Genomic DNA, 23,878 nt, shown 5'->3' with positions numbered 1-23,878 from the left:
CCACCTGCACCTGGGGTGCGCACTTCACATCGAAATTGCTCACCTAATGAGGCGCCTGGGAGCCGGCAGCAGGGAATGGGGGGTTTTGTTGATTTTTTTTTTTTTTTTTGCTTAGACTTTTAGTGCTGAAGCTGTGAGATAAAGTAACTGTGTAATTAGGAATTAATTTCTCACACCCAAAAGTGATGTCTTCTTTGGGGCCCGAGGGAAGTCAGTCTGGTGGCTTTGTCCCCCCCAGGGCCCCTTCTGCACCTCTGGGTCTGCAGTGGGGGTGGGGGACCCAGCTCCCTGCTGTCACCGGGGTAGGGGGAGGAGGAGGCAGCTCCTGGCGTGTAGAGATTGAGAGGTGTTACCCCAGCCCCCACTATTCTCCGAGTGCCTGCTGGGTGTCGCCGAGTCTGAGGGGGAGAGAGGGGCCGCCCTCCCCGGTAGGCGAGCGTCCCCTGCTCCCAGAAAGTGGCCGCCTGCTGGCAGCTCCGCGCCTCCCCTGACCCCTGCAGCCCCAGCCTCCGCCCCGTGTGGTCGCTCAGGCTCCTGCCCACAGCATCGCCTGCACCTGCACAGCCTCCTCTGTGGTCCCCGCCCCCGCACTTCCTGGGATCACCTCCAGAGAAGCAGCAGCCCCCCCCCCCCAGCTGGCTCAGGGGCTGCTTCAGGGGAACCCAAAGCAGGCGGGAGGTGTGAGTGGCGTGGAGCCAAGAGGGGTGGATTCCATGCTGGTTTGAGGAGTGGGGGAGGGGGAGAGTGAGCACAAGGCCCTGTGCCCAGGCCAGGGGCCAGGGGGCCTCGGGGCGTGTGGTGAGCCTGGTGTGGCCCCCAGGATGGGTGGAGTAGAGCAGGGGCTGGGGGAGGTGAGCAGAGGGGGGTCGGCTGCAGGTGGAGGCGAGGGGCTGAGCCAGTGCTCTGGGCCAGATCTGCGCATGTGGACCTGCTCGGGCTCTGAGGCCTGTGTGTTCCAAGTGCAGAGCTGGGCGTGGCTGCCTCTGCTCCCTTCAGGGGTGGGGGTGAATGGATGGCAGGGGCCAGAGGCCGCCGCTTCTCTCCCAGGGACCCCAGCTGGCACCCAGGCTGTCCTGGGACCTGGCTGGGCCTGGCACCCTTCACTGAGCTGGGAGGTGGCAGACCCAGGCTGTGGCCTCTGGGGGTGCCGTGTGGCTGTGGGACAGCCTTGTGGCAGTGGGACGGGGCGTCGGCACCAAGCTGGGGCCCTTCTGTAAGTGGCCTGGATGTGGCTTGGAGCAGGGCCACCTGGGCCCGGGCTGGAGGCACAGGGCTGACAGCCTGCACCCAGCCTGGGGTGGCTCAGCCGGGTCAGCCCTGGGAGCCCCACTGCGCACAGTAGGCCTTCAGGAAGCGTGTGCTATTTGAGGCGGCCTGCCCAGCTGGCGAGCGTCTGTTCATTGTTGTCATGTGACTTCCTGGGTGGGGCGGCCCTCTGGATGGCACCTGTGGGAGTTCGGCTGCTGAGCCTCTGGGCCCCGGCCTGTGTGGGTGGGCCCAGATCTCCCCAAGGACTGGTGCCGGAGTCCGGGAACGGGCAGGTGGGGCAGGGCCCTGGGGGGCTGGTGCGGCCTGGCTGCCCGCGACGGGGCTCCCTCGCAGGCCCGGGTGTGTGGCCAGTGGGAGCGCCTGTGTGTGCCGCCCCCGCGGTCTCGTCACATGCGTCTCCCCGGCTGCCTGGAGCTCTTTCTACAAAATAGGAATGTGACAGTTTGGCTCACCCACACGAGCGCAGGATCCTCACACGGCCCCGAATCTGTCCTCACCGTGCCGCCCCACCCCCCGCACGCATCCTCTGCCTGCCTGGCCGCCCCCCCCCCCCCCCCCCCCGCAGCCCCAGGTCTCTACCTCTAGTCTTTGTCACTTTCTGGGGTCATTTCCCCTCGACTGACCCTGGGCCCCAGCAGGAGGGGGGCGTGTGTGCGCGGGGAGGGCTGTGTGGTGCGTGACCTCACCACTCAGTCTCTCCTCCAGCAGCGGGAGGGGCCGCGGCTTCACGGCCCACAGGTTTGCAAGCTGGTAGACAAAGCCCTCACTTCCAGCTGACCACGGGTGACACGTGGAACTAGAGGCGGGGGGAGCGGCTGATGGGTTGTGTGCTGGGGTCAGGCGGGGGCGGCTGGCCTTGGCACGAGCCCCTGTCTTTCAGTAAGGGGCGGTAGGGAGCAACCGAGCAGGTAGGATGTGCTGTAAATATAGGGGAGCCAAGAGGGGGCCCCAGAGATCTGCCTTTTGTGGGAGATCTGGGAAGGCTTCCTGGAAGAGGCAGGCTGCCTCCAAGGAGCTGTGGGCCTGTTGGAGCATGGATCGGGGTGTAGGGTGTTTGGTGGGGCTGCAGGAAAGAGAGCCAGGGCACTGGGTGTGCCTGCCTTTGAGTGTCTGCCCTGCCCGGCTTGGTGCTTCCGACGGTGGAGATGGGATTGAATCCTTTTGGGTGCACCCAGCCTAGGTTGTCAGCTTCCTTGTGGGCTCTGGTGTGAGAAGCTTCCAGAACTGCAGGGGTGCCTGAGCAGGACCTGGACACACAAGTCAGGTTCCCCGGGGCAGAGCAGAGGCGGGGCTGGCCTGGCAGCAGGAGGTGATGGGAGCCCTGGGGGTGGAGCCTCCACGTCCGGGTGTGAGCAGCAGAGGGCGGCAGGGCTGGGGCGCGGATCCTGGCGCAGGCCGTGATGGGGGGATGGGGGTCACTGCACTGAGCTGTCTCCCACCCTCTGGTTGCTCAGGCCTCTGTGCAGAGGGCCTTGTGAGACCAGTGCTGGGGCGGCTGATGTCAGCCCGGGGCCCCACAGCACCCGGGACCCCCAGCCTGGGGAATGGGCCGAGTCCAGCGGCCCATCAAGCAGGGGAGCGCTGCCTCCCTGTTTCCGGCTCAGGCAGAGGGGCTGCTGTGCTGGGCTCACAGCGGGGCTCCGGGCCTCTGCCCCCACTCTCCCTGCCCCAGCAGGCACAGCGCAGGGGAACTGGGCCTCCCAGGCAGGTGCCTCCCCGCCCGCCCCTCACGCTCCTCCCCTTCCTCCGCAGGATGGTCGAGTACTCCCTGGACCTGCAGAACATCAACCTGTCGGCCATCCGCACCGTGCGTGTCCTGAGGCCCCTCAAAGCCATCAACCGAGTGCCCAGTGAGTCGCCCTGCGCCCCGCCCCGCTAACTCACTCAGAGACCGACCGGCACCCACTGGGCCTGGCCTGGATGTGGCTCTGCCTCTGTGCAGCTCTCGGGCTGGGAGCAGGGCCTGAAGGCGTTGGAGGGTGGCCCCGTGCCTCGGAGTCCCAGAGAAACCGGGGGTGCAGCCTGTGGGGGTCCAGCTTTTCAGGGGTGAAATGTTCCAGGGGGTGGTCTCGAGGCTGTTGAGGTGGGCACGGGTCTGGGAGGAAGCAGCTCCTTGGAGCACTTCATGGGGGCAGTGGCTCCTGACTCCTGCATTCCTGCTGATTGACTTAGAACTTGAGCTCTGTCACCCACACTCCCCCACCCATAGTTCATCCACCTACTCACCCATGTGTCCACCCATCTATCTGTCCATCCATCCATCCATCCATCCGTCCGTCCGTCCATCCTTCCATCCATCCATCCATCTACCCATCCATCCATCCGTCCGTCCGTCCTTCCATCTGTCCATCCACCCATCCGTCCTCCCATCCATCCATCCATCCGTCCGTCCGTCCATCCATCTGTCCGTCCATCCATCCATCCATCCACCCATCCGTCCTTCCATCCATCATCCATCCGTCCGTCCGTCCATCCATCCATCCATCCACCCATCCGTCCTTCCATCCATCCGTCCGTCCGTCCATCCATCATCCATCCGTCTGTCCGTCCATCCATCTGTCCGTCCTTCCATCCATCCATCCATCCGTCCGTCCGTCCATCCATCCATCTGTCCGTCCGTCCGTCCATCCATCTGTCCGTCCATCCATCCATCCATCCATCTGTCCATCCATCCGTCCGTCCGTCCATCCATCCATCTGTCCGTCCGTCCGTCCATCCATCTGTCCGTCCATCCATCCATCCATCCATCTGTCCATCCATCCACCCATCCGTCCTTCCATCCATGTGTCCACCCTTCCACCCAACCGTCCCTCTGAGTCCACTTCTGGGGCTGTAAGAGAACACCTCATGTGGGATGACTGATCCAAACCGACGCTCTTTAGCTCGCAGTTCTGGCAGCTGTGGTCCGAGAGCACGGGCACTGGCGCCTGGTGACGGCCTCTTGCCTCACGGTAGTGTGGCGGGGGCCATCGCCCGGCGAGACGGAGCGAGCCTGGGTCTCTCCAGTGCCGCTGGGAGCCTCCAGCGCCATGCACCCTCATGTGATCCAGCCACCTCCCGGAGGTCCCGATGCCCACACGAGTCACCTGCACATTCAAAGCATAGCCCATCCCTCCACCCACGTGGTGTTCAAGGTCTCCTTGGTCTCTCCCGAGCCCCACAGTCCCCCCGTAAGGGAGGTGGGCTGTTCGCACTTTCCCCATGAGCACAGCTGGAGGGCACACCGCCCCCTTCCCCCTCCCCTGACTTGTGTTAGCAATGAGCTGGGGCGGGGGCAGGAGAGGAGGAGGCAGGCTGCCCACCCAGCCCACCCCCGTGCAGCCTATCTGCCCTGAGTGCCTGTGGGGCTGGCCTGGCTCTGGCCTTCGGTGTGGGAGCCTGGCGGGCTGTGGGGGCCAAGCTCTGGGATCTCCATGGAGCAAGGTGACACGGAGGTGGCCTGGGCTGGCAGGGTCTGGACAGTGCCCTCATTCCTGCTTTGCTCTGAGAGGGGTGGGCGGGCTTAGATGGAGCAGGGTGGGGTCGCTGGGCGGTGTCCAGGTTGCACGTGCAGGGTCAGCCCTCCGTGCGGAGCTGGGAGGTCCCAGAGCTGCTGGGAGGGCCCTGGGAGGGTGCTGGGGGGCCCCGTGTGGGTGAGTGAGGAGTGGTGCCAGCCACAGCCCTGCAGTTCACTCTCCTGCCCCCGCCCCTCCTGCTGCCCCGTGACTTCCTTGGTGGCTGGGAAGAGACCCAAAGAGGCCATCCCAGGGCAGCGTCTCCATCCTTTCCATCCCCACCGGTCCCGGAAGGCTTCTTAAAGACCCCCGAGTTCAAAACCATCTTTCCCTGTTTATCACATGAGGAAATGGAGGCCAGGACAAGGTCACACAGGTCAGCGGCAGGGACCAAACCACAGTCCTGGTTTCTACCCAGTGCGCCTGCCCCAGCCGTATGCGCCTTCTCGCTCATGTCCTGCCCGCCTCGACTGGAGAGCAGGCCAGGATGTGGGCTTCATTCCTGGGGCCTGGGATGGGGGGCGGCCAGCAGAGGGCCAGTGGTTGGCTCTCCAGGGGCTGCAGCCGCAGGGTGGACCACAGTGTGAACGATGGGACATGTGAGTGGGGGAGGTGGTCTCCGGCGGAGGCAGGACCGACCCCGGCATGTGTGAGAATCTGCGTGTCTCCACCGTGGAGCCCGTGTGCATGGTGTGCAGGTGGGTGGTGGGCAGTGTGAGGGTCGTGCACCTGGGAAGGTGTTTGCACACATGTCGGTGAGCACACACGGGTGGGTGAGTGTGTGTGAGTGTGTGCACGGGAGTTCCGTGCACTCCTGCCAGTGTGTGTGGGCATCCCCCGATCTGTCTGCTGTGTGTGGGGAGCTGTGGGTGGTGGCCTGTGGGGTCACTCCCCGTCCTCTCTGGAGGTGGAGGAGGGCAGGGGTCCATCTCCAGAGCTCCTGGAGTCTCCAGCTACGGGCGCCGCACAGCCCAGAAAGCCCAGAGAGGGGTCGGAGTTCCTCCTCTGGGGCCTCCTTCCGGCTGGCGGCCGTGGCTGCGAGGCCCCGTGAGCTGGGTCCGGGGAGCTGCCCCTGCTGGGGAGCCCAGTCTGCCCCGTAGCCTTGCAGGGCTGCTGGGAGCGGCCAGAGTGGTGGGAGGTGTCCCCTCCTCAGATCTGGAAGTGGCCCAGCGAGGGCGCCTGCAGTGGGGCCTCAGATAAATTCAAAGCCGGGACAAAGGCAGGAGCAGGTGCCTGGCCGCCTGGCGTCACAGGAGACAGCTCCGCCCCCAGGTGCCCTGCCCCCGCCCAGAGCCACCAGGAATGAATGGGGGGGGGGGGCAGGGCACGAGAGGTTTGATTGGCTGCCTTTTAATAAACTTATTTATTTGAGAGGCCAGGAGAGAGAGGGAGAAAGATTAGTCTTCCAGCTGCTGGCTCACTTCTCGAATGACTGCAGCACCGGGGCTGGGCTGGGGCCAGAGCCAGGAGCTGGGACCTCCATCCAGGTCTCTCATGATTGGAAGGGACCAAGCACTTGGACCATCACCATGGGCAGGAAGCTGCAGTCAGCAGCGGGAGCCGGAATGGAGCCCAGTTCCTCTGCTGTGGGACGGGGTGGGGGCTTAGCTGCTAGGCTGAGAACGAGTTTCCCAAAAGCATTCCAAGTCCTCCAGCCACCCTTACATCCCTGTCTCCACCCTTACATCCGTGTCTGTCCCGGGTCCTGTAGCTTTCAGTTTCGCCACTAGATGGCGAGCTAGAGAGCTGGTAGTAAGCGAAATCAGGTTATGGGTTATTAATTGGCAAGCCGCGGGGTGGGGGTGGTTGCCTGGAATTTAAAAAACAGGGGTGAGCTTTTGGTGTAGCCGTGAGGATGGCACTTAGGACGCCTGCATCACATGTTGGAGGGCCTGCGTTCAGGTCCTGGCTCCGCTTCCGATTCCAGCCTCCTGCCAATGCGCACCCTGGGAGGCAGCAGGTGACGGCTCCAGTAGTGGGCCCCTGCCGCCCACCTGGGAGACGTGGACCGAGTTTCCGGCTCCTGGCTTCGGCCTGGCCCCAGCCCTAGCTGTTGTGGGCATTTGGGGGAGCGGACCAGCAGGTGGAAGATCTCTTTGTCTCTTCCAAATAAAAATACAATACAGTGAGGGCTGCAGAGGCTCAGCACCATCCACCAAGAAGATTCAGGGGGGGGTCAGGAGCGGCGAGCTCCCTCTCCTGACAGCTCCGGGCCTCAGTTTCCCAGCTTGCACAAAGAGGAAGAGGGGCTGGAGTAGATGGGAGGTCCTCAGCTTTGTCCAGGATGGGGAGGGGGCCCGGAAGGCACAGGGGTCTTCACAGGACTTTGTAAAACTTGTCCCTCCTGCCCTGGCCTCGGATGGGTGAGGGAGGGAGGCAGCACGGAGAGGGGGCAGGCAGGAGGGCTGCGCGGCCATTCGTAAATCACTGTCCCTTCCTGGGCCTTGGCAAGGTCAGGCTGGGTTCCCTCTAGACACGCCCCATCCCGGCACCAGCCAATCCCAGGCGGACCCCGCCCACCGATCCCTCCAGCCCTGCAGTGCTTCCCTGAGCCCATTGGCTGAGCCACTTTCCCACCAAAACGAGGACAGTCACTTCCAGCTTCTGGGTGTCCCCCCTCCCCCAGGTGCCGGGAGGCAGACCCCTGGCCTGGTCTCTTCACGCACCCCCAGGCAGGGCCCTCGGGCCGGGCCTGGGCAGGGGCTCGGGGACAGAAGCACCTGCTGGCGGCGCTGTGGGTGCCTGCCCAGGAGCTGCAGTCTTGCTCTGCACTGTCAGACCCTGGCTCGAGTGCCAGGGCCTCTGCGCACTGCCTGGGGGACCAGGACCTGGGCGAGCTCTGTTTCTCTCCGCACCTCCATTTCTCCCAGTGGGTTAACAGTATCAACTCCCACGCGGCAGCACGGACGGGATGGTGTCCGGTAGTGCCAGGCCTCGCGTGTGGCAAGTGACCGCGGGTGCTGCTGGCGGGGGGGGCAAAGGCAGAGGGTGGGCGTCGGGCCTGTCTTCTCAGGGGCTGGTTTTGGGAGGTGCTTAGCGAGCCCACAAAGGGGTGGGGAGACCTCTCCCTGGCAGACAGACCAGCACCTGCCGTGGCGGCGTGGAGGGGCTGGGGAGGCAGGGTCCACGTCTTCATTGATGATGGGCGGTGGCTGGTGGCGGGCTGGTCCCGTGCCTTGCAGGGGCGCTGCCATTTCACCCTCACACAGAGCTCCGTGTGAGTGCCCACTTTACAGATGGGGAAACCGAGGCAGAGGGGCTGAGTAACTTGCCCGAGGCCACGCAGCCGGCTGGGGCCGAGCTAGGATTTGAACCTTTGCTTCTGTGGCCCATTTCACCACCAAGGAGAAGGTCCCTGTGGCTGTGGTGATACCTCAGCCCCTTCTCCCCGCTGCTTGGTCGGCTCCAGACCGCGGAATGCCTCCTGAGGCCGGGGGCTGCACGTTCGCACGGCGCTGGCCCTTTGCAGGCTGGCCGGGGGGGGGGGGGGGGGTGCGAGCCAGGACAGCACACGGGCGGGCTGGGGGGGTGGTTGGTGCAGCCTGGGCGGCTGCTTGCGCCCTTGGCCTGCTGCCGCCGATTTCTGCCCAGATTCGTGCTGGGCTGGGGTCGTGCTCGCACCAGCCGCACACAGGAGGGGCTTGCAAGGGCCTCGAGGGGCCTGTTTCTTGGGTGGGGTCTTGGAGTCGGCTCGGAGACCTGGTGTTTCCAGGGGGCCGCAGGGGAAGGCGGTGGGGCCACACCAGGGCTCCTTGGCACCCAGAAGGGCCCCCCTCGTCCTAAGGGAGAAAGGCCTGGCAGCCCCTCTGGGGGAGGAAGAACGGGAGAAGGAAGTGAGCACGCGGAGGGGCCCGGCTTCCCTGGGGTGCCGTCTTCCAGGCAGAGATGGCGTGGGTGGGAGGAGAACATCTGGCCGGAGCATCTGGTGAGAGCTGGAGCTGGGAGCGGGAAGGAGCAGCCAGGGCTGGGAGGCGGGGGGCTGGGCTGGGGGCAGGGTGGAGGCAGCCCCCCGCCAGGGGTCAAGTTCCAAGTTCCGGTCTACAAGTCAGGGGGAAGTGATTGCAGACTGGACACCAGGCCAAAGGAGGGAGCCGCTGTGCACCCACTCATCCATCAGCCAAAGGGGCCGCCGGGCTGGGGTGGGTGAGGGGATTCTGACACAGCCGTGGGGGCTCGTGCTCACCGAGGGCAGGGGGCAGGGCAGGCAGTGTCGCACACCTGGAGCTGGCCTCACTGAGGAGGGCGACAGGACATCGGCAGAGATGTTTGGGCCACAGCAGGGCGGGGTACCTTTGGTAAGCAGGGGCCAGGCTGGTCCCTAGAGCGTGAGCCTGGACAGCCGTGGCGAGGGACCCAAGGCCCCTCCTGGGGTGGGGGGTGCTCCTTGGCCGGGGTGGGCGCCCAGGCCCACGTGCGTCCACAGGTCCCTCCCAACAGCTGTGACCGTGGCAGCCCGGCCATCTGCTGCCTGGCCGGCCTCCCCGGCGCCCGCTGTGCCCCTGATTAGTTGGCATGGACATTGGCAGGGGCAGCAGACGGCCTCCCCCAGCCGCCCAGCGCCCGCCACTGACCTGGCCGGACCGGACCGGAGAGCGCGGAGCTCGGGAGCCAGGCCGCAGCCATCCCCCCTCCTCCGGCCACCGGCTGTGCCCCCGCAGAGGCTGGCAGGTGCCCGCTGTTTCTACCGGAGCTGGCTACAGTGTGGCCACGCTCATCTGGGCTGACAGCTCCTGTCGCAGAGAGCACCCCAAACCCTGCCGGGAGAAGCCCCCCTCGCGGCGCCCGTGGAGCAGACGGGACCCCTTCTGGGCCAGGCCCTCGGGGTGAGGCAGCTCCACCCGTGCCCCCACCCAGCTCCCAGCGTTCGGTGCCTGACGCCCGTGCACCTGGTGCTCCCAGGCCGGACCCCGAGAAGTGACGAGGCGGCGCCATGCGGAGGGCCGGGCCCCCAGGTCCGCCTGTCCGGAGGGAGCCCCGTGAGCCCCATGGTAGCTCCGCTGCGCAGGCCTCCTCCCGCCCCCCCCCCCCCCAGCCTGGGCTCTGCCTTCCATGTCTCTGGAAGCTGCCGTGGCACTGCCACCAGCCCCGCCATCTTCGCTCATCCCAGAAGCAGGCGGCGATGCAGGTCCCCTGGAGAGTCAGAGGGGGCCTCGTGCCCGGCTGGGCTCAGACATCCTGTCCAGGGTCTGTGCCCCGGGTCCTCACCAGGGAGGGGCTTGTCCTGGATGTCCTGGGGACGCTGGGATCCTACACCCCGTCTTGGCTGGGTGAGTAGGGTCTGCTGCTCATCAAGGCCCACCTGGAGACCCTAGAAAGCAGAAGAGATGGCGTAGGAATCAGGGAAGACAGCCTGGAGGAGGAGGAGGGCTTGGCTGGCACAAGTATGGAGGTGATGGTGATGGAGGGCGTTTGTCCGCCCCCTCCTGTGTCTCCTCCCGCCCTCTAGCCCCCTGTGCGCCCCCGCTGTCCTCTGCGAGGTCTCCTTGACTACCTCCCTCGGTCAAGCCTTCTCTTTATCGCTGTCTCTGTCTCCTCTCCCTGCCTCCACCTCGGGCTCCCCCTACAGGTGCCCAGAGCCAGGGGACACAGCCCAGTGTCACATCCCACGGGTCTGGGCTAATTACTGGCCGTGGACATCAAGGGGGCATCAGCCGAGTGTCCCGGGGCCTCCCGGACTCCCAGCTCCCTGGCTCACGAGGCCGTGCACTCGTTCTCAGGCCCTAATTAGCTCCTTAAGCCCCGGCTCTGTGGCCTTGGGGCTCCCTGCCCGCCCAGAGCAGAGGGCCGTGAAGTTGAGCTGGCCTCAGCCGGCTGAGGGAGGCTGCGGGGGCAGGGGGGGCTGGGTTCGGGGCAGTTGCCTGCCCGCAGGTGTCCAGAGCCTCTCAGGATGGCAATACACAGAACAGAAAATGGGATTACTGAATGGCAGAGGCCCGGCTGCCTGCAGGGGTGGCCTGGGGCAGCTGGGGGTGGAGTGGGGGGCAGGGCGCTGAGCACCCCGCCTGGCTTTTCTGGGCCAGCCTGACCCCTCCCCCCAGCTACTGCCTCTTGCCTCTGTCCGGCTTCCAGGATTGCCCCGTCCAGGGGGAAGCCTGGAGCTGATAGGGGCTCTGCCCGCTCACGGAGCCCAGGGCCTGCCTGCCCAGACACCCAGCTCAGAGCCCCACGTTCCGCAGGTGCCCTCTGCCGATCCCGGGCACAGCTGGCTGTGCCTCCTCTGTGCCTTTGCCCACGCTGAGCCCTCTGTGCCTTCCGCCCCCCAGGCCCTGCCTGGCACGCAGCAAGCATTTGTTACGTTTGATGAATGAATGAACGAGGGAGGGAGGCACTGGCATGGCCTGCGGCTCGCTCGGGCCAGCTGGATCCCCTGGGATGGGCTCCGAGGGTCCCTGGTGGTGTCTTGCTCCCCGCGTCTGCCTGCCCCTGGCTCTGCATGGGGTGAGGGCCCCGGGGCCCACGCTTGGTCGGGAGGCAGCCTTCACGGAGCCCCGCTGCCTTCCTGACCGGAGCTGGCCTCGTTTCGTGGGGAGGGAAGATGGGGTGGACATGAATTATTGATTGGCAACCAGTGCACAGGTTCGTGATGCAAATGCCAAATAACCACCCCACCCTCATTAGTAACCAGCTCGGGGTCACCCTGGGATAAACACAAGTCTGGCCGGGGCCACTGTCCTCACTGCCATCCCCACCTCCCTGCTGTCCCCATGACTCCCCACGTCATGTGTTCACGAGCAGTCACTCAACCAGCGTTAGCTGAGTCCGTCCTCTGGGACAGGACGTGCTGGGTCCCAGGGACACTGCGGTGACTCAGACGCGGCTCTGGCCCCCAGGAGCTCACAGCCCAGGGGCAGAGACGGGAGGGTGAACTGGGCTAGCTGGAGACTGGATGTTGACGTTGAATGGAGCCTTCTGGGTTGTGGAGTATGCAACCTGTGCAACTGTACATGGCAGCCTAGGCCAGTTCGGAGGGGCAGAGAGTTCCAGGAGTGAGAAGAGAGTGATGCCTGTACTTGAGACGGGGGTAGGGAAGTGTCTGGACGGCTTCACAGAGACCGAGAGCTTCAACAGGACTGTGGTGGCGAAACAGGACTTGGCCAGGCACAGCAGGGTGGACGAGGGAACAGCGTGGCAGAGAGCATGGAGGTGTGAGACCCATTGTTTGTGTACGGAACCTGGAGCAATTTAGAACTGCCGCCCCTTAGCCCTGTGACTGTGGGTGAGTGGCTTCAGGCTCTGGATTCTCCAGGTGCCTCCCGTGGAAAGTGGGGGTGACTCCCCTCGGTGTCACCAAGCCTGGAGGGTCTCCATGACTCCCCTCGGTGTCACCGAGCCTGGAGGGCCTCCCAGGACTCCCCTTGGTGTCACCAAGCCTGGAGGGTCTCCCACGACTCCCCTCGGTGTCACCAAGCCTGGAGGGTCTCCCACGACTCCCCTCGGTGTCACCAAGCCTGGAGGGTCTCCCACGACTCCCCTCGGTGTCACCAAGCCTGGAGGGTCTCCCACGACTCCCCTCGGTGTCACCAAGCCTGGAGGGTCTCCCACGACTCCCCTCGGTGTCACCAAGCCTGGAGGGCCTCCCACGACTCCCCTCGGTGTCACCAAGCCTGGAGGATCTCCCACGACTCCCCTCGGTGTCACCAAGCCTGGAGGGCCTCCCACGACTCCCCTCGGTGTCACCGAGCCTGGAGGGCCTCCCACGACTCCCCTCGGTGTCACCGAGCCTGGAGGGCCTCCCACGACTCCCCTCGGTGTCACCGAGCCTGGAGGGCCTCCCACGACTCCCCTCGGTGTCACCGAGCCTGGAGGGTCTCCCAGGACTCCCCTCGGTGTCACCGAGCCTGGAGGGTCTCCCATGATTCCCCTCGGTGTCACCGAGCCTGGAGGGTCTCCCACGACTCCCCTCGGTGTCACCAAGCCTGGAGGGTCTCCCACGACTCCCCTCGGTGTCACCAAGCCTGGAGGGTCTCCCACGACTCCCCTCGGTGTCACCAAGCCTGGAGGGTCTCCCACGACTCCCCTCGGTGTCACCAAGCCTGGAGGGCCTCCCACGACTCCCCTCGGTGTCACCAAGCCTGGAGGGCCTCCCACGACTCCCCTCGGTGTCACCAAGCCTGGAGGGTCTCCCACGACTCCCCTCGGTGTCACCAAGCCTGTAGGGTCTCCCACGACTCCCCTCGGTGTCACCGAGCCTGGAGGGTCTCCCAGGACTCCCCTCGGTGTCACCGAGCCTGGAGGGTCTCCCATGATTCCCCTAGGTGTCACCGAGCCTGGAGGGTCTCCCACGACTCCCCTCGGTGTCACCGAGCCTGGAGGGCCTCCCAAGACTCCCCTCGGTGTCACCGAGCCTGGAGGGCCTCCCACGACTCCCCTCGGTGTCACCGAGCCTGGAGGGCCTCCCACGACTCCCCTCGGTGTCACCGAGCCTGGAGGGCCTCCCACGACTCCCCTCGGTGTCACCGAGCCTGGAGGGCCTCCCACGACTCCCCTCGGTGTCACCGAGCCTGGAGGGTCTCCCACGACTCCCCTCGGTGTCACCGAGCCTGGAGGGTCTCCCAGGACTCCCCTCGGTGTCACCGAGCCTGGAGGGTCTCCCATGATTCCCCTAGGTGTCACCGAGCCTGGAGGGTCTCCCATGACTCCCCTCGGTGTCACCGAGCCTGGAGGGCCTCCCACGACTCCCCTCGGTGTCACCGAGCCTGGAGGGCCTCCCACGACTCCCCTCGGTGTCACCGAGCCTGGAGGGCCTCCCACGACTCCCCTCGGTGTCACCGAGCCTGGAGGGCCTCCCAGGACTCCCCTCGGTGTCACCGAGCCTGGAGGGCCTCCCAGGACTCCCCTCGGTGTCACCGAGCCTGGAGGGCCTCCCAGGACTCTCCTCGGTGTCACCAAGCCTGGAGGGGCTCCCATTTGCGCATGAGCGTAAACCGTGCTCCGTCCGTGTTCACCGTTCATCTGTAGTCCCGTGGGAGAGTGGGGGCCCAGAGCCGTTTCCGTGGCCTCGGGGCAGACCCGGAGGGTCCATTGGGCAGCCACGAGCGGCCCGGGAGCAGCCGGGAGCCCTGGTCCGCGTCCCGTCTGGCCTCCCGCCCGGCCGTGTCTCGCTGACCTCTGCCTGCTGTCTGGCCTCCCCTCCCCCAGGCATGCGGATCCTGGTGAACCTGCTCCTGGACACGCTGCCCATGCTGGGGAACGTGCTGCTGCTCTGCTTCTTCGTCTTCTTCATCTTCGGCATCATCGGCGTGCAGCTGTGGGCGGGGCTGCTGCGCAACCGCTGCTTCCTGGAGGAGAACTTCACCATGTGAGTGTGCAGCCCGGGATCGGGCCCTGGCGGCAGCCGCCGGGAAGGGGGAGACGGCAGGGCCCCGGAGCAGCCCCGGGTGTGGCCCAGCAAGGGCGGTCCCAGCCACCACCACCGGGAGCAGGTTGTCAAAGCTGTGTGAGCCCAAAGCAAGCTGGGGCTCTTGGGGAGCTGGGTTCGTGGTGCCCTCGCGCAGGGGGTCGGGGCAGTCTCCCCTCGGTCACAGGCGGGAGCTTCATTCCCCCAGGCCTTTCTGTCCCACGCGGCCCTCTCCTATGTGGTCTGGGGCCGGCCCCTTCTCATTGCCGGAGCTCAGCCCACGAGTCACTGCCTCCTGGAAGCCCGCCCCCCTGGGTTCGTGCACTGTCCTGTTTGACTTCCTCCTTGGCTCGCCTCTTTCTAGAGCGGTCTCACATCCCGGCCGATGGGCTCGGGTGCTGCGTGTCTGCAGACCGGTGTGTTTACTAGGTCTTTGGGTGCCACTCGAGTGTGAGTTCCGCGTCAGAGTGGGGGCACCTGGCTCATCGTTCGGTCCCCAGGGCCCAGACCAGGGACTGGCATGGCGCCCCGACCGGTTATGCAGTGCGTGTGCGTGTGTGCGTGTGTGCGTGTGTGATGCACTTACCCCCCAGCAGGTTCTGAGTCCCGCCCCCCTGGCCGTCCGCTTCCTGGGGACTCCAGCTCCGTCTGGGCTGTGATGCGGGAGCCGGAGCGAGGGGCAGAGGGTCCCAGGGCCACAGCATCAGGCCTGGGAAGAGTAGTGAATGTCAACACGTGTCACTGGAGCCGGAGACTTAAGGGAGGAGGGGCGGAGGTGGGGCGGGGCTGGCTGGTCTCCGCCCCCCCCCCCCCCCCAGCTCCTGCTTCCTCCTCTCTGGGCAGGTGGCAGCGCCCTCCACACCCTGCTGGGCTGGGGGCAGCCCATGCTGCCTGAGGGGCAGTGGGCCTCGGCTGGGTGGAGAGCAAGGCCAGGGTCAGCCCAGGTCTGCGTCCCTCAACACAGGGAGGGAGGTTTCACCTGAACCCCAGAGGCCTTGTCCAGGGAGCAGAGGAGCTGGTAACCGGGATGGGGCTCTGGGGGAGCCAGGCCGAATCTCGGGCAGGGGCAAAGTCCACGGGCATCCGCGAATTTCCCGCCGCGCTCTGCCAGCTCTCTCTTGCCGTACCTGTTGCCTTGAGGCTCTCGGAGCCCCGCCAGCCCCTGGCAGCTGTGCCAAGCTCAGCGGGAGGGCCGACAAGGGCCCTTCTCAGGACGGAGCACAGGCACCGGGACGGAGGAGGGGTCTCGGGCTGCCGGAGCCCAGCTCTCGCCTGCACACAGGCCCAAGGCCTGCGGAGGGAAGGGAGGGGGCCAGGCTCCCACCGAGCACTCCCCACCCCGGGCGTCATCCCGCAAGCACGGGCCACTTCTGGGGAGCAGCCTTGACCCTGGGAGGCTTGGCACTCAACATCAGCCCACCCTGGAGTGCCGGGGCTGCTCGGGGCTCCATGGGGCAAACCCCGGATGAACCTGTGGGAGTGGCAGAGCCCAGTAGGCAGCCGTGGAGCCCGGCTGGTGAGACAGCTGAGGTTTGCCGGGTGCCACGTGTGCACCAGCATGGGTTACTGAGACTGCCTGGTGGTCTTCACAGCACCACGAGGGGAGCCCTCGCGCCCCCACTTTACACTGGGTCAGGGAGGTGAGGGCGTCTGCCCAAGGGCAGGCAGCCGGTGAGTCGTGGAGAAGCAGGGGTTGTGGGTGGCGCCAAAGTGGGGTAGAGGATGCACCGGCACTGCAGGTGGCCTTGGCCGTGGTCATGGGAACCGGGCTGGGCTGCCTGATGTCACCTGAGCGCTGATCTGGACACAGGCAGGGAGGGCCCAGGCACAGCGCCCCCCCCATCTCCCTGGACTAACAGGTGGGGCTGGCAGAGAGCTCCCAGGAGAGAGCAGGAGGGGAGGGTCCCCTGATCCGAGCAGAGAAGCCAGGTGGGCAGCGGCCACCCAGGCAGGGCTGTGCAGTCTGCTGTCCTCGGCTGCGTGAGCCCCAGTGCGCGGGGACCCCAGGGCGCCCCTGGCCGATGTTGCCACGGACTGGAAGTCTCCCAGCACCGCGCGAGCTTTTGAGAGCCCTGTTTGTAGGTTTTCAGGAGTGATTAAGTCTAAAAAGCTTGGGATAAAGTATTTGTGATACATAAAGGACTCCAACCCAGAGCAGGCAGCGAACTCAGCCAGCTGATAAAGAGAAAAACGGTCCAGGCAAAAATGGCCAAACAGATCTGAGCAGGTGCCTCACAAGGGGAGAGAGCAGCGGCTGAGGAGCTCTCCAGGCGTTTCTCGTGGTCAGTCGGGGGGAAGCGCACGTGGAACCGTGGGGAGGCGCCAGGGTGCGACGGTGCCCCGGGTCGCCAGAGCTGTGCGGCCACCTCTCCGGCAGGCTGCTGGGCGGACCGTGCTGAAGCTGAGCCCAGACACGCCCTCAGCCCAGCGGCGCTCCTGCGTGCGGCCCCAGGGAAGGCGTGGCTGGTGGCCGCCTGCCCAGTTCCGTTGTAGCACGGATCCGTAGCCAACAGTGCATTCACGCAGGGAGTTGGAAAAGAAGGAACTACTCGTCCACTGCCTTCATAGTGCTGCCGGGTGGAGCAGTTGGCACGGTGCCTGCATCCCGGAGCAGAGGCCCTGGGTGCGGGGCTCAGCTCCGCTTCCGACCCGGCCGCCTGGTGATGCGCCAGGTGGGAGACCCAGCCTGCGTTCGGCTTGGTCCAGCCCTGGCATCTGGGGAGTGAATCAGTGGACGGAAGGTCTGCCCCGCTCTCTCTGCCTTCCAAATAAAAATGAAAATAAATAAATAAATAAGCGTAGCATCTCCTGTGAAGAGCAGCCCTTGGCTGTAGGCAAGCTCATTTTATGCCCGTGTGTTAGCGTTGCTGTTGGCGTCCAAGGTCGTGACAAATCCTGCAGTGTGTGTGTGTGTGTTTTAGGTTTCCCGTTGGCCCGTGTTCGTGTGGCTGGGCTCTGCTTGTTTGTTGTCATTACTTTGTGTGGCTCTTCAGTGGTCCCAGGACTTCTGTTTCCGGAGAAGTCGGTCCTTTGGCAGTGGGTTGCAGCCGTGTCTGTGTTAGCATCACGTGACCCTTGTGAATTTCGGCTGGAGGTGTGCAGACAGAGCTCCCGCCCACTGGCTCATTCCGCAGATGAACTCAGCCTGGGCTCCCTGCAGCTCCCAGGGTCTGCACTGCGCGGGAAGCTGAGCCGCGAGTCTGCCCCAGGCGCTCCCGCGTGGGGTGTGGGTGTCCCAACAGGCGTCTTCACCGAGGCCCAGCGCTCCGCCGGCTGTGTACATTGTGGCTGTTGCCCTCTGAAGAGCCCGCGTCCAGGTGGTCTCCTGCCAGCGGCGTGCACCTGTAGCCCTCCTCCTTCCCCGTGCTCACGATGGTCCACCTTGGAGTGGTCCGTGCAGGGGGGCACTCAGTGACCTCGCGGCAGGGTCTGTTGGCCAGGGCCCGGGCTTTGTGCCTGCCTCACTGCACCTGCCGTCGCAGTGCCGCGTGGCGTTAGCAGTCACACTTGCGGGGCGCTCCGCCCTCTGGTCAGCCCGCTCCCTCTGTCTCCCTTGGACACTCATCGTGACTGCTGCCGTCTGGGTGACTCCCAGAGCCAGGGCCCGTGGGCCGCGTCACGGCGGGGTTGGTTGGGACCGTGGCTGGGCAGGGCAGGGCCTGTGCTGTAGAGGAGGAGGCCCACGTCCAGAGGGGAGCGACCTGTCCTGGCCACCGGGGTGGGCAAGGTGGGACAGAGTTCTCCCCGCGCCTGCTGCGTCCCTGAACCTCAGCACTTTTTTTAAAAAAAGATTATTTATTTGCAAAGCAGCGGTGGGGGGGGGGGGGGAGGGAGTTCACTCCCACAATGGCTGGGGCTGGGCCAGGATGAAGCCAGGAGCCAGGAACTCCATCCAGGTCTCCCACGTGGCTTCAGGGGCCTAAGGACTTGGGCCATCCTCCACTGCTTTCCCAGGCGCATTAGCAGGGAGCTGGATCAGAAGTGGAGCAGCCGGGACTGGAACCTGCGCCCATATGGGATGCTGGTGTCGCAGGTGGCGGCTTGACCCCAGTGCCTGCTTGTTGACCACCTGCTGTGTGCTGAGCAGTGTGCAGGGCCGGGGGTGCAGAGCTGTGTCGCTCACTCTGCCCCAGGGGCCGTGGCCGAGGTGTGGCCAGTGACGCTCCCGCCCCTCCCCCTCCGTGACAGCCAGGGGGACGTGGCCCTGCCCCCGTACTACCAGCCCGAGGAGGACGACGAGATGCCCTTCATCTGCTCCCTGTCGGGCGACAACGGCATCATGGGCTGCCACGAGATCCCCCCGCTCAAGGAGCAGGGCCGCGAGTGCTGCCTGTCCAAGGACGACGTCTACGACTTCGGGGCGGGGCGCCAGGACCTCAACGCCAGCGGCCTCTGCGTCAACTGGAACCGCTACTACAACGTGTGCCGCACCGGCAGCGCCAACCCCCACAAGGGCGCCATCAACTTCGACAACATCGGCTATGCCTGGATCGTCATCTTCCAGGTGAGGCCGCGTGGGCCGGGGTCAGGCAGGTGCCCGCGCCAGGCGTTTGCCACCCGCGGCGCCGATCCCTGCTGCCTGCTGGCACGAGACAGGTCCTCAGGCCCATTTAGACGGAGAACTGAGGGTGGCAGACAGGAAGCGTGCTAGTGCCTGGAGCATGCGACCACCGAGTGGGAAGACCAGGATTTGAACCCAGCTCTGGGCCGCCTGGGGGCGGGTGGGTCCCAGCAGGGGTTTCTGGGCGCAGAGGAGAGGCAGGGCTGCTGGACAAGGCAGGGTCTCACGTGGGGGTGCGGGAGGGGCCATTCCTGGGGGAGTGCCAGGCAGAGCACCAGCGGCATGGTCCCCAGGAGCCTGGCTGGTCTGGAGTGGGTGGGAGGCGCGGTGCCCCCGTCAGTGTGAACGTGACTGCGTGCCAAGTACCTCAGCGCAGCGCCTGCGCACCTGTCTGGGAGCAGGGCGGCAGGGCCTTGGTGCATGGCCTCACCTTGCTGTGCCTCGGTTTCCTCCTCTGTAAAATGGGGCAGTGACAGTCGCCCGCCCCCTGGGTGGAGATGAGGTGAGCAGAGCACTTGGGCCCTGTGCTGTGGGCGCCCTGCCACAGGGCCATCCCGCTGTCCTCAGAAGCCCCCAGGAGGCAGGAGGGCCTTCCCAGGCTGCCCCGCACACTTGCCCTGGGGAGCAGTGGGGTCATGGATTCAGAGCCGCAGGCTGTGTGCACTCACTGGCCAGGAGCCGTCCAGCCCGTGAGAGCAGGTGCTTGGGGCTCACGCGCTGTGCGTTTGCCAGAAGCGCACAGGACAGCCATGCTGGGGCAGCCCCTGTGGTCTGGGAGGGAGTGGGTGTAGGGCCGGGTGAAGGGAGACGGTCCCATCAGCCCCAGGGCTTGGTTAGCTGAGGCTCAGGGACGGAGGGTGAGTGGCCCAGCTGCTGAGCCGGACCCGGTGCCCAGGGCCCTGCCCCTGCAGCCCGCCTGCCTTGGGGTGGCGGCTGGAAACGGTGGGCTCTGGAGTGCCCGGGTGGAGTCCGGGCTCCACTGCGGCTTGGCCATGTGGCGCCGGGCAAGGCCCTCACCTCTCTGAACCCGTTTGCTTAGCGATGTGGCTGGGTGAGGATGGCTGCCCGGCAGGGGGGCTGCCCGCCTCCCTCACGGCCCCTGTGTGGCTGCAGGTGATCACGCTGGAAGGCTGGGTGGAGATCATGTACTACGTGATGGACGCCCATTCCTTCTACAACTTCATCTACTTCATCCTGCTCATCATAGTGAGTGTCGGGCAGCCGGGGCTCGTGGGTGAGCTCAGGCCCACGGCCAGGGGCCTGCGGGAGGGGAGGGGCTTCGGGAGTCCCGGGGAGGGTGGCTGGGAGCGGGCAGGAGGGGATGTTTTGAAGCCCCGCCGTCCAGCAGTGATTGGAGGGGCGACCGGTCGCTTCCCACTGCGCCGGCCGTGGAAACCCACCGGGTGGCTCCTGCTTGCCTCACACCCACCGCGGGAAACGCAGTCCTTGCACGACCTCAGCCAGAGTCGCAGCCCCCGGAAGGCAGCTTGTCGAGGGTGCCTGCCCACCCCTCCTGGGCGCGGGAAGACACGAGGCTCTGCCGCCATGGCCTGAGTCCGCTTCTGGGGCTGGGTGTGGAGAGGGGACACTGGCCCCAGTGGGGACCTGGAGGGGCTCCCACCTTGCCGGCAACCTGAACTCTGTCGGCCCCTTCCAGGCCAGCACTGCCCCTCCCCTCCCCACCTCTGCAGTCTCCAACCCCACTGCCGTGGTCCCCAGGTGGCAGGCAGTTCCTTCCTGGAGCGGAGCGGCTCACTCCCCCTGCTGCAAGGCTGGGCTCTCTGGCTTCCTCCGCACTGGGGGTCAGGATGCACTGGCAGGAGGCTGAGACACCTGCTGTTGGCTTAGCTCCCGTGCCTCCCCGGGGTGGCTGGGGGCCTGGCTCCACAAGGAGACACCGGTGAAGGAGAGCAGCGTGCTTGTGTTCGGCCTTGCCATCCGTTGGCTTGTCCATGCATTCATCGAAGGTTCGGGCATGCCTGCCCCGCACCAGGCCCCGGGCTGAATGCTGGGAAGAGAGTGGCGAGTGGCCAGCCCCGGCTGTGCCCTCGAGTGGTGCACAGGCTCGCGGGGAAGGTGGCTGGCAGCAGGCGGCTACTGTCCAGCATCGTACAACAGAGGGAAGCCTGAGGAGCCGAGGGGGCCCGGGAGGCCCCCGGTCCGGCCTGGAGGAGGGGGTACCAGAGCTGGGCCAGGAGGCCCTGGGGGTCAGCAGGGAAGAGCCTTCTGGAGGGGCTTGGCTCACAGAAGCCCTGTGTCTGGTGAGAGTCCTGCAGGGCGGGGGTCACACACCACGCGGGGTGCTAGAGGAGCCCGCACTTCCAGGGAGGGCGAGGGAGGCTCCGTCTGCTGCTCCCGCGGAATCTGAGTGGTGGACTCACAGCGTGACCCCGGAAGGCTCCTCAGCGCCCCAGCTCATGGGGACGAGGGGATGTGGGGACATGGCAGCTCCTCGGCCCTGTGCCCTGCAGGGTGCCTGCCCCGGGGGAGCTCAGCGGTGCACCTGCTGCTGTCACCACAGCTATGGCTGGGTCCCCGTGGCCCTGTCCCAGGACACTGCTTCTCCAGGGGCTAGCAAGGGTCCAGGGAGCAGGGCCTGAAGCACCCTCACAACCCTGGCTGTGTGGGGCCTGGCCTGGGCCCCACGGCTGGTGAGGGCTGCTCGCCTTCCGACCCAGTCCCCGGTGCTGCTTCTGAGTAGAAAACTCTGGGCTCGGTTTGCCGTTTTCACAGAGGAGGAGGTGGAGGTCCAGAGGCGGCAGGAGCCAACCTGGGTCACCCCGGCTGCTGCGAGGGAGACAGGGCCGGGTAGCAGTGTCCCAGGCCTCTGCTCCTCCACACGCCTCACCCTGCCCTGGGCCGGGCCACCCTCAGATGGGAAAGAGCAGAGCATCCTCTGGCCACAGAGGCAGGGATTTTCCCAGAGTCCTCTGGGACAGGAAGTCCCCACCCCTGCCTGCCAGGATCCCAGCCATGCTGAGCTGGAGAGGGACAGGGGGGTGGGTGCTGTGTTTTCAAGAACGTACTGGGGGCAACTTGAGCACGGTGGCCTGCAGGGGGAGGGGGCTGAGCCCTGGAGGGCCCTGGCGGTGGAGGATGTGGGGGACGTGATGGGCAGCCTGCCCCACCTCCCCTACAGGCACAGGCGGTCAGGCCTATCCGAGGGAAGCTTCTTTCTCCCTGGCTGGATGCCCACCTAGGGCAAGGGTCCAGGCCACAAGGTAGACTCAGGTCTTGGGGAGCCACCGAGGGCTGTGGCCTCAGTGCTGAAGTCTGGGGCCCCCGAGGGGAGCAGGACCTGGAGGCCGGCCCTTCTCCGGCCTGGGGAGCTGCCTGGGCCTCTGCCCACCCTGGGCCAGGCCTCAGCGATCTTCTCTGTCCCCATCTGTGTCTGTGCCTCTCTGTCTCTCTGGGCCCTGCCACCCTCCCCCGCTCCCCTCTCTGCCATCTCCGCCCCGTGCCCCGTGCCCTCCGTTCCTGTCCCCCTGAGCCTGGTCTCACGCTCTCTGGTGTCTGTCGTCGTCTCTCTGTCCCCGCTGGCTCTTGTCTGCTCCCTGCTCTGTCCTATGGTGTGTCCTTGCCACCTCTGCGTCCCTCTGTCTCCATCGCTGTCTCTGTCTCCGCCCGCCCCTCTGTCCCTGTCCTCTCCTCCCATTGGTTACAGGTGGGCTCCTTCTTCATGATCAACCTGTGCCTCGTTGTCATAGCGACCCAGTTCTCGGAGACCAAGCAGCGGGAGCACCGGCTGATGCTGGAGCAGCGGCAGCGCTACCTGTCGTCCAGCACCGTGGCCAGCTACGCCGAGCCGGGCGACTGCTACGAGGAGATCTTCCAGTATGTCTGTCACATCCTGCGCAAGGCCAAGCGCCGGGCCCTGGGCCTCTACCAGGCTCTGCGGAGCCGGCGCCAGGCCCTGGGCCCGGGAGCACCAGCCCCCGCCAAGCCTGGGCCCCCGGCGGCGGAGCCCCGGCACTACAGTAAGTGGCCCAGCCGTGCGGCGGCGCGCAGTGTGCAGTGTGCTGTGTGCAGGAGGCACGCCCAGAGGCTCAGAGCACCTCCTCTCTCCCGTTCCCCTTACAAGCCCCCGGGGACTCCGGTCCCCACTCCTCTCTGCCCTCTGCTTGTCCTGTCACCAGCCCTGGGATCACAGGAACTCAGCCTCAGCCTGGGGTGGTTCCTTTGCACCCCCGTGGGTACGCGGCCGTGGGCTCCGTCCCCGGGAGCCACACTTGGGAAGGAAGGAGCAGCTGCCCGCCCTAAGTCTTGTAAAGTGAAATGTTGTTCCCTTCTGGGTTGCTGCTGCCGGCCACAGCCAGACTGAGCCACGAGGTCGGGCTCTGGGTATGCAGTGGCCATGGGCCTGCCCCACAAGGCGTGGCGTGCTGGGGACCCTGCCACCCTCGGGGCCATGCTCCGGCGTGGATGTTCCTGAGGGTTTGGCCTGGTTCTTAGGCTGGGAAAGCCCCCCCCCCCCCCCCCCCCCCGTGTGTTCGTCAGCTCACCTGCGAAGGCAGCACACTGGACAGCGCTGTCCCCAGCTTCCAGGTGGGGAAGCGAAGGACTCCAAGGAGCAGAGTGCGTCACCTGGAGTGACAGTGTGTTGGCGGCAGGACTCGGTGTCCTGGGATGTCACAGCTGCCGGGGCCACCCTCAGCACCCGCCTCCCGCTGCCATCGCACGGCTCCCTGGAGGGGAGGCTGCCCCTGAGCTGCAGAGCGTGGGGGCTGTTCCCCATGTGTGTCTGAGCACCACGGCTCGTGCAGGACGTGGCTCGGGCCCACCAGGCCCGTGGGAGTCAGCCCCCCAGGCCCTGCCCTGCAACGGCCTCCTCGCCCCACTTCACCCTCTAAGTCTGAGATCCGTGGGAAAATGCCACCCACCTTCCACAGCGCGTGGACGGGCGGACTGGGGCCGGACAAGCCAGACGCCGTCTTCCTGGAGGAGGCGTATTTACTCCCAGGCGCTTCCTGAGGCCGCCCCCTTCTTGGGAAAGTCCTGAGGGCGCTGCTAGAGGGACCTGGGGCTGTGCTCCTCTCCCCTGGCCCGGGCGGAGCGGTGGGGCTGGGCTGGGAGGGGCTCACACCTGCCCTGCGGGGGCTGAGGTGGGACGCCACCCCTCACCCCCTCCCCGCCAGGCTTCTGACCGCCCCGCCCCCAGCAGCGCAAGAGCCCCAGGGCCTCACTGGGGGCTTGGGCGGTATCTGGGGGAGAGGGAAC

General features: G+C 66.1%; 1 protein-coding gene across 1 annotated transcript in view; it reads left to right on the top strand.

Moving 5' to 3' along the window:
* The window catches only part of CACNA1I (calcium voltage-gated channel subunit alpha1 I), a 77,996-nt gene that overhangs the window by 28,875 nt on the left and 25,243 nt on the right, over nucleotides 1–23,878 (top strand). The window contains exons 4-8 of the mRNA XM_062201947.1: nucleotides 3,022–3,119; nucleotides 13,902–14,061; nucleotides 18,289–18,604; nucleotides 19,775–19,867; nucleotides 22,326–22,638. Of these exons, the coding sequence (XP_062057931.1) occupies nucleotides 3,022–3,119; nucleotides 13,902–14,061; nucleotides 18,289–18,604; nucleotides 19,775–19,867; nucleotides 22,326–22,638 (980 nt within the window). The remainder of the gene's footprint in view (nucleotides 1–3,021; nucleotides 3,120–13,901; nucleotides 14,062–18,288; nucleotides 18,605–19,774; nucleotides 19,868–22,325; nucleotides 22,639–23,878) is intronic.

This window comes from Lepus europaeus, chromosome 10, assembly GCF_033115175.1.
Source record: "Lepus europaeus isolate LE1 chromosome 10, mLepTim1.pri, whole genome shotgun sequence".
NCBI classification, from domain to species: Eukaryota; Metazoa; Chordata; class Mammalia; order Lagomorpha; family Leporidae; genus Lepus; species Lepus europaeus.
This window is presented reverse-complemented; position numbering and strand designations above follow the sequence as displayed.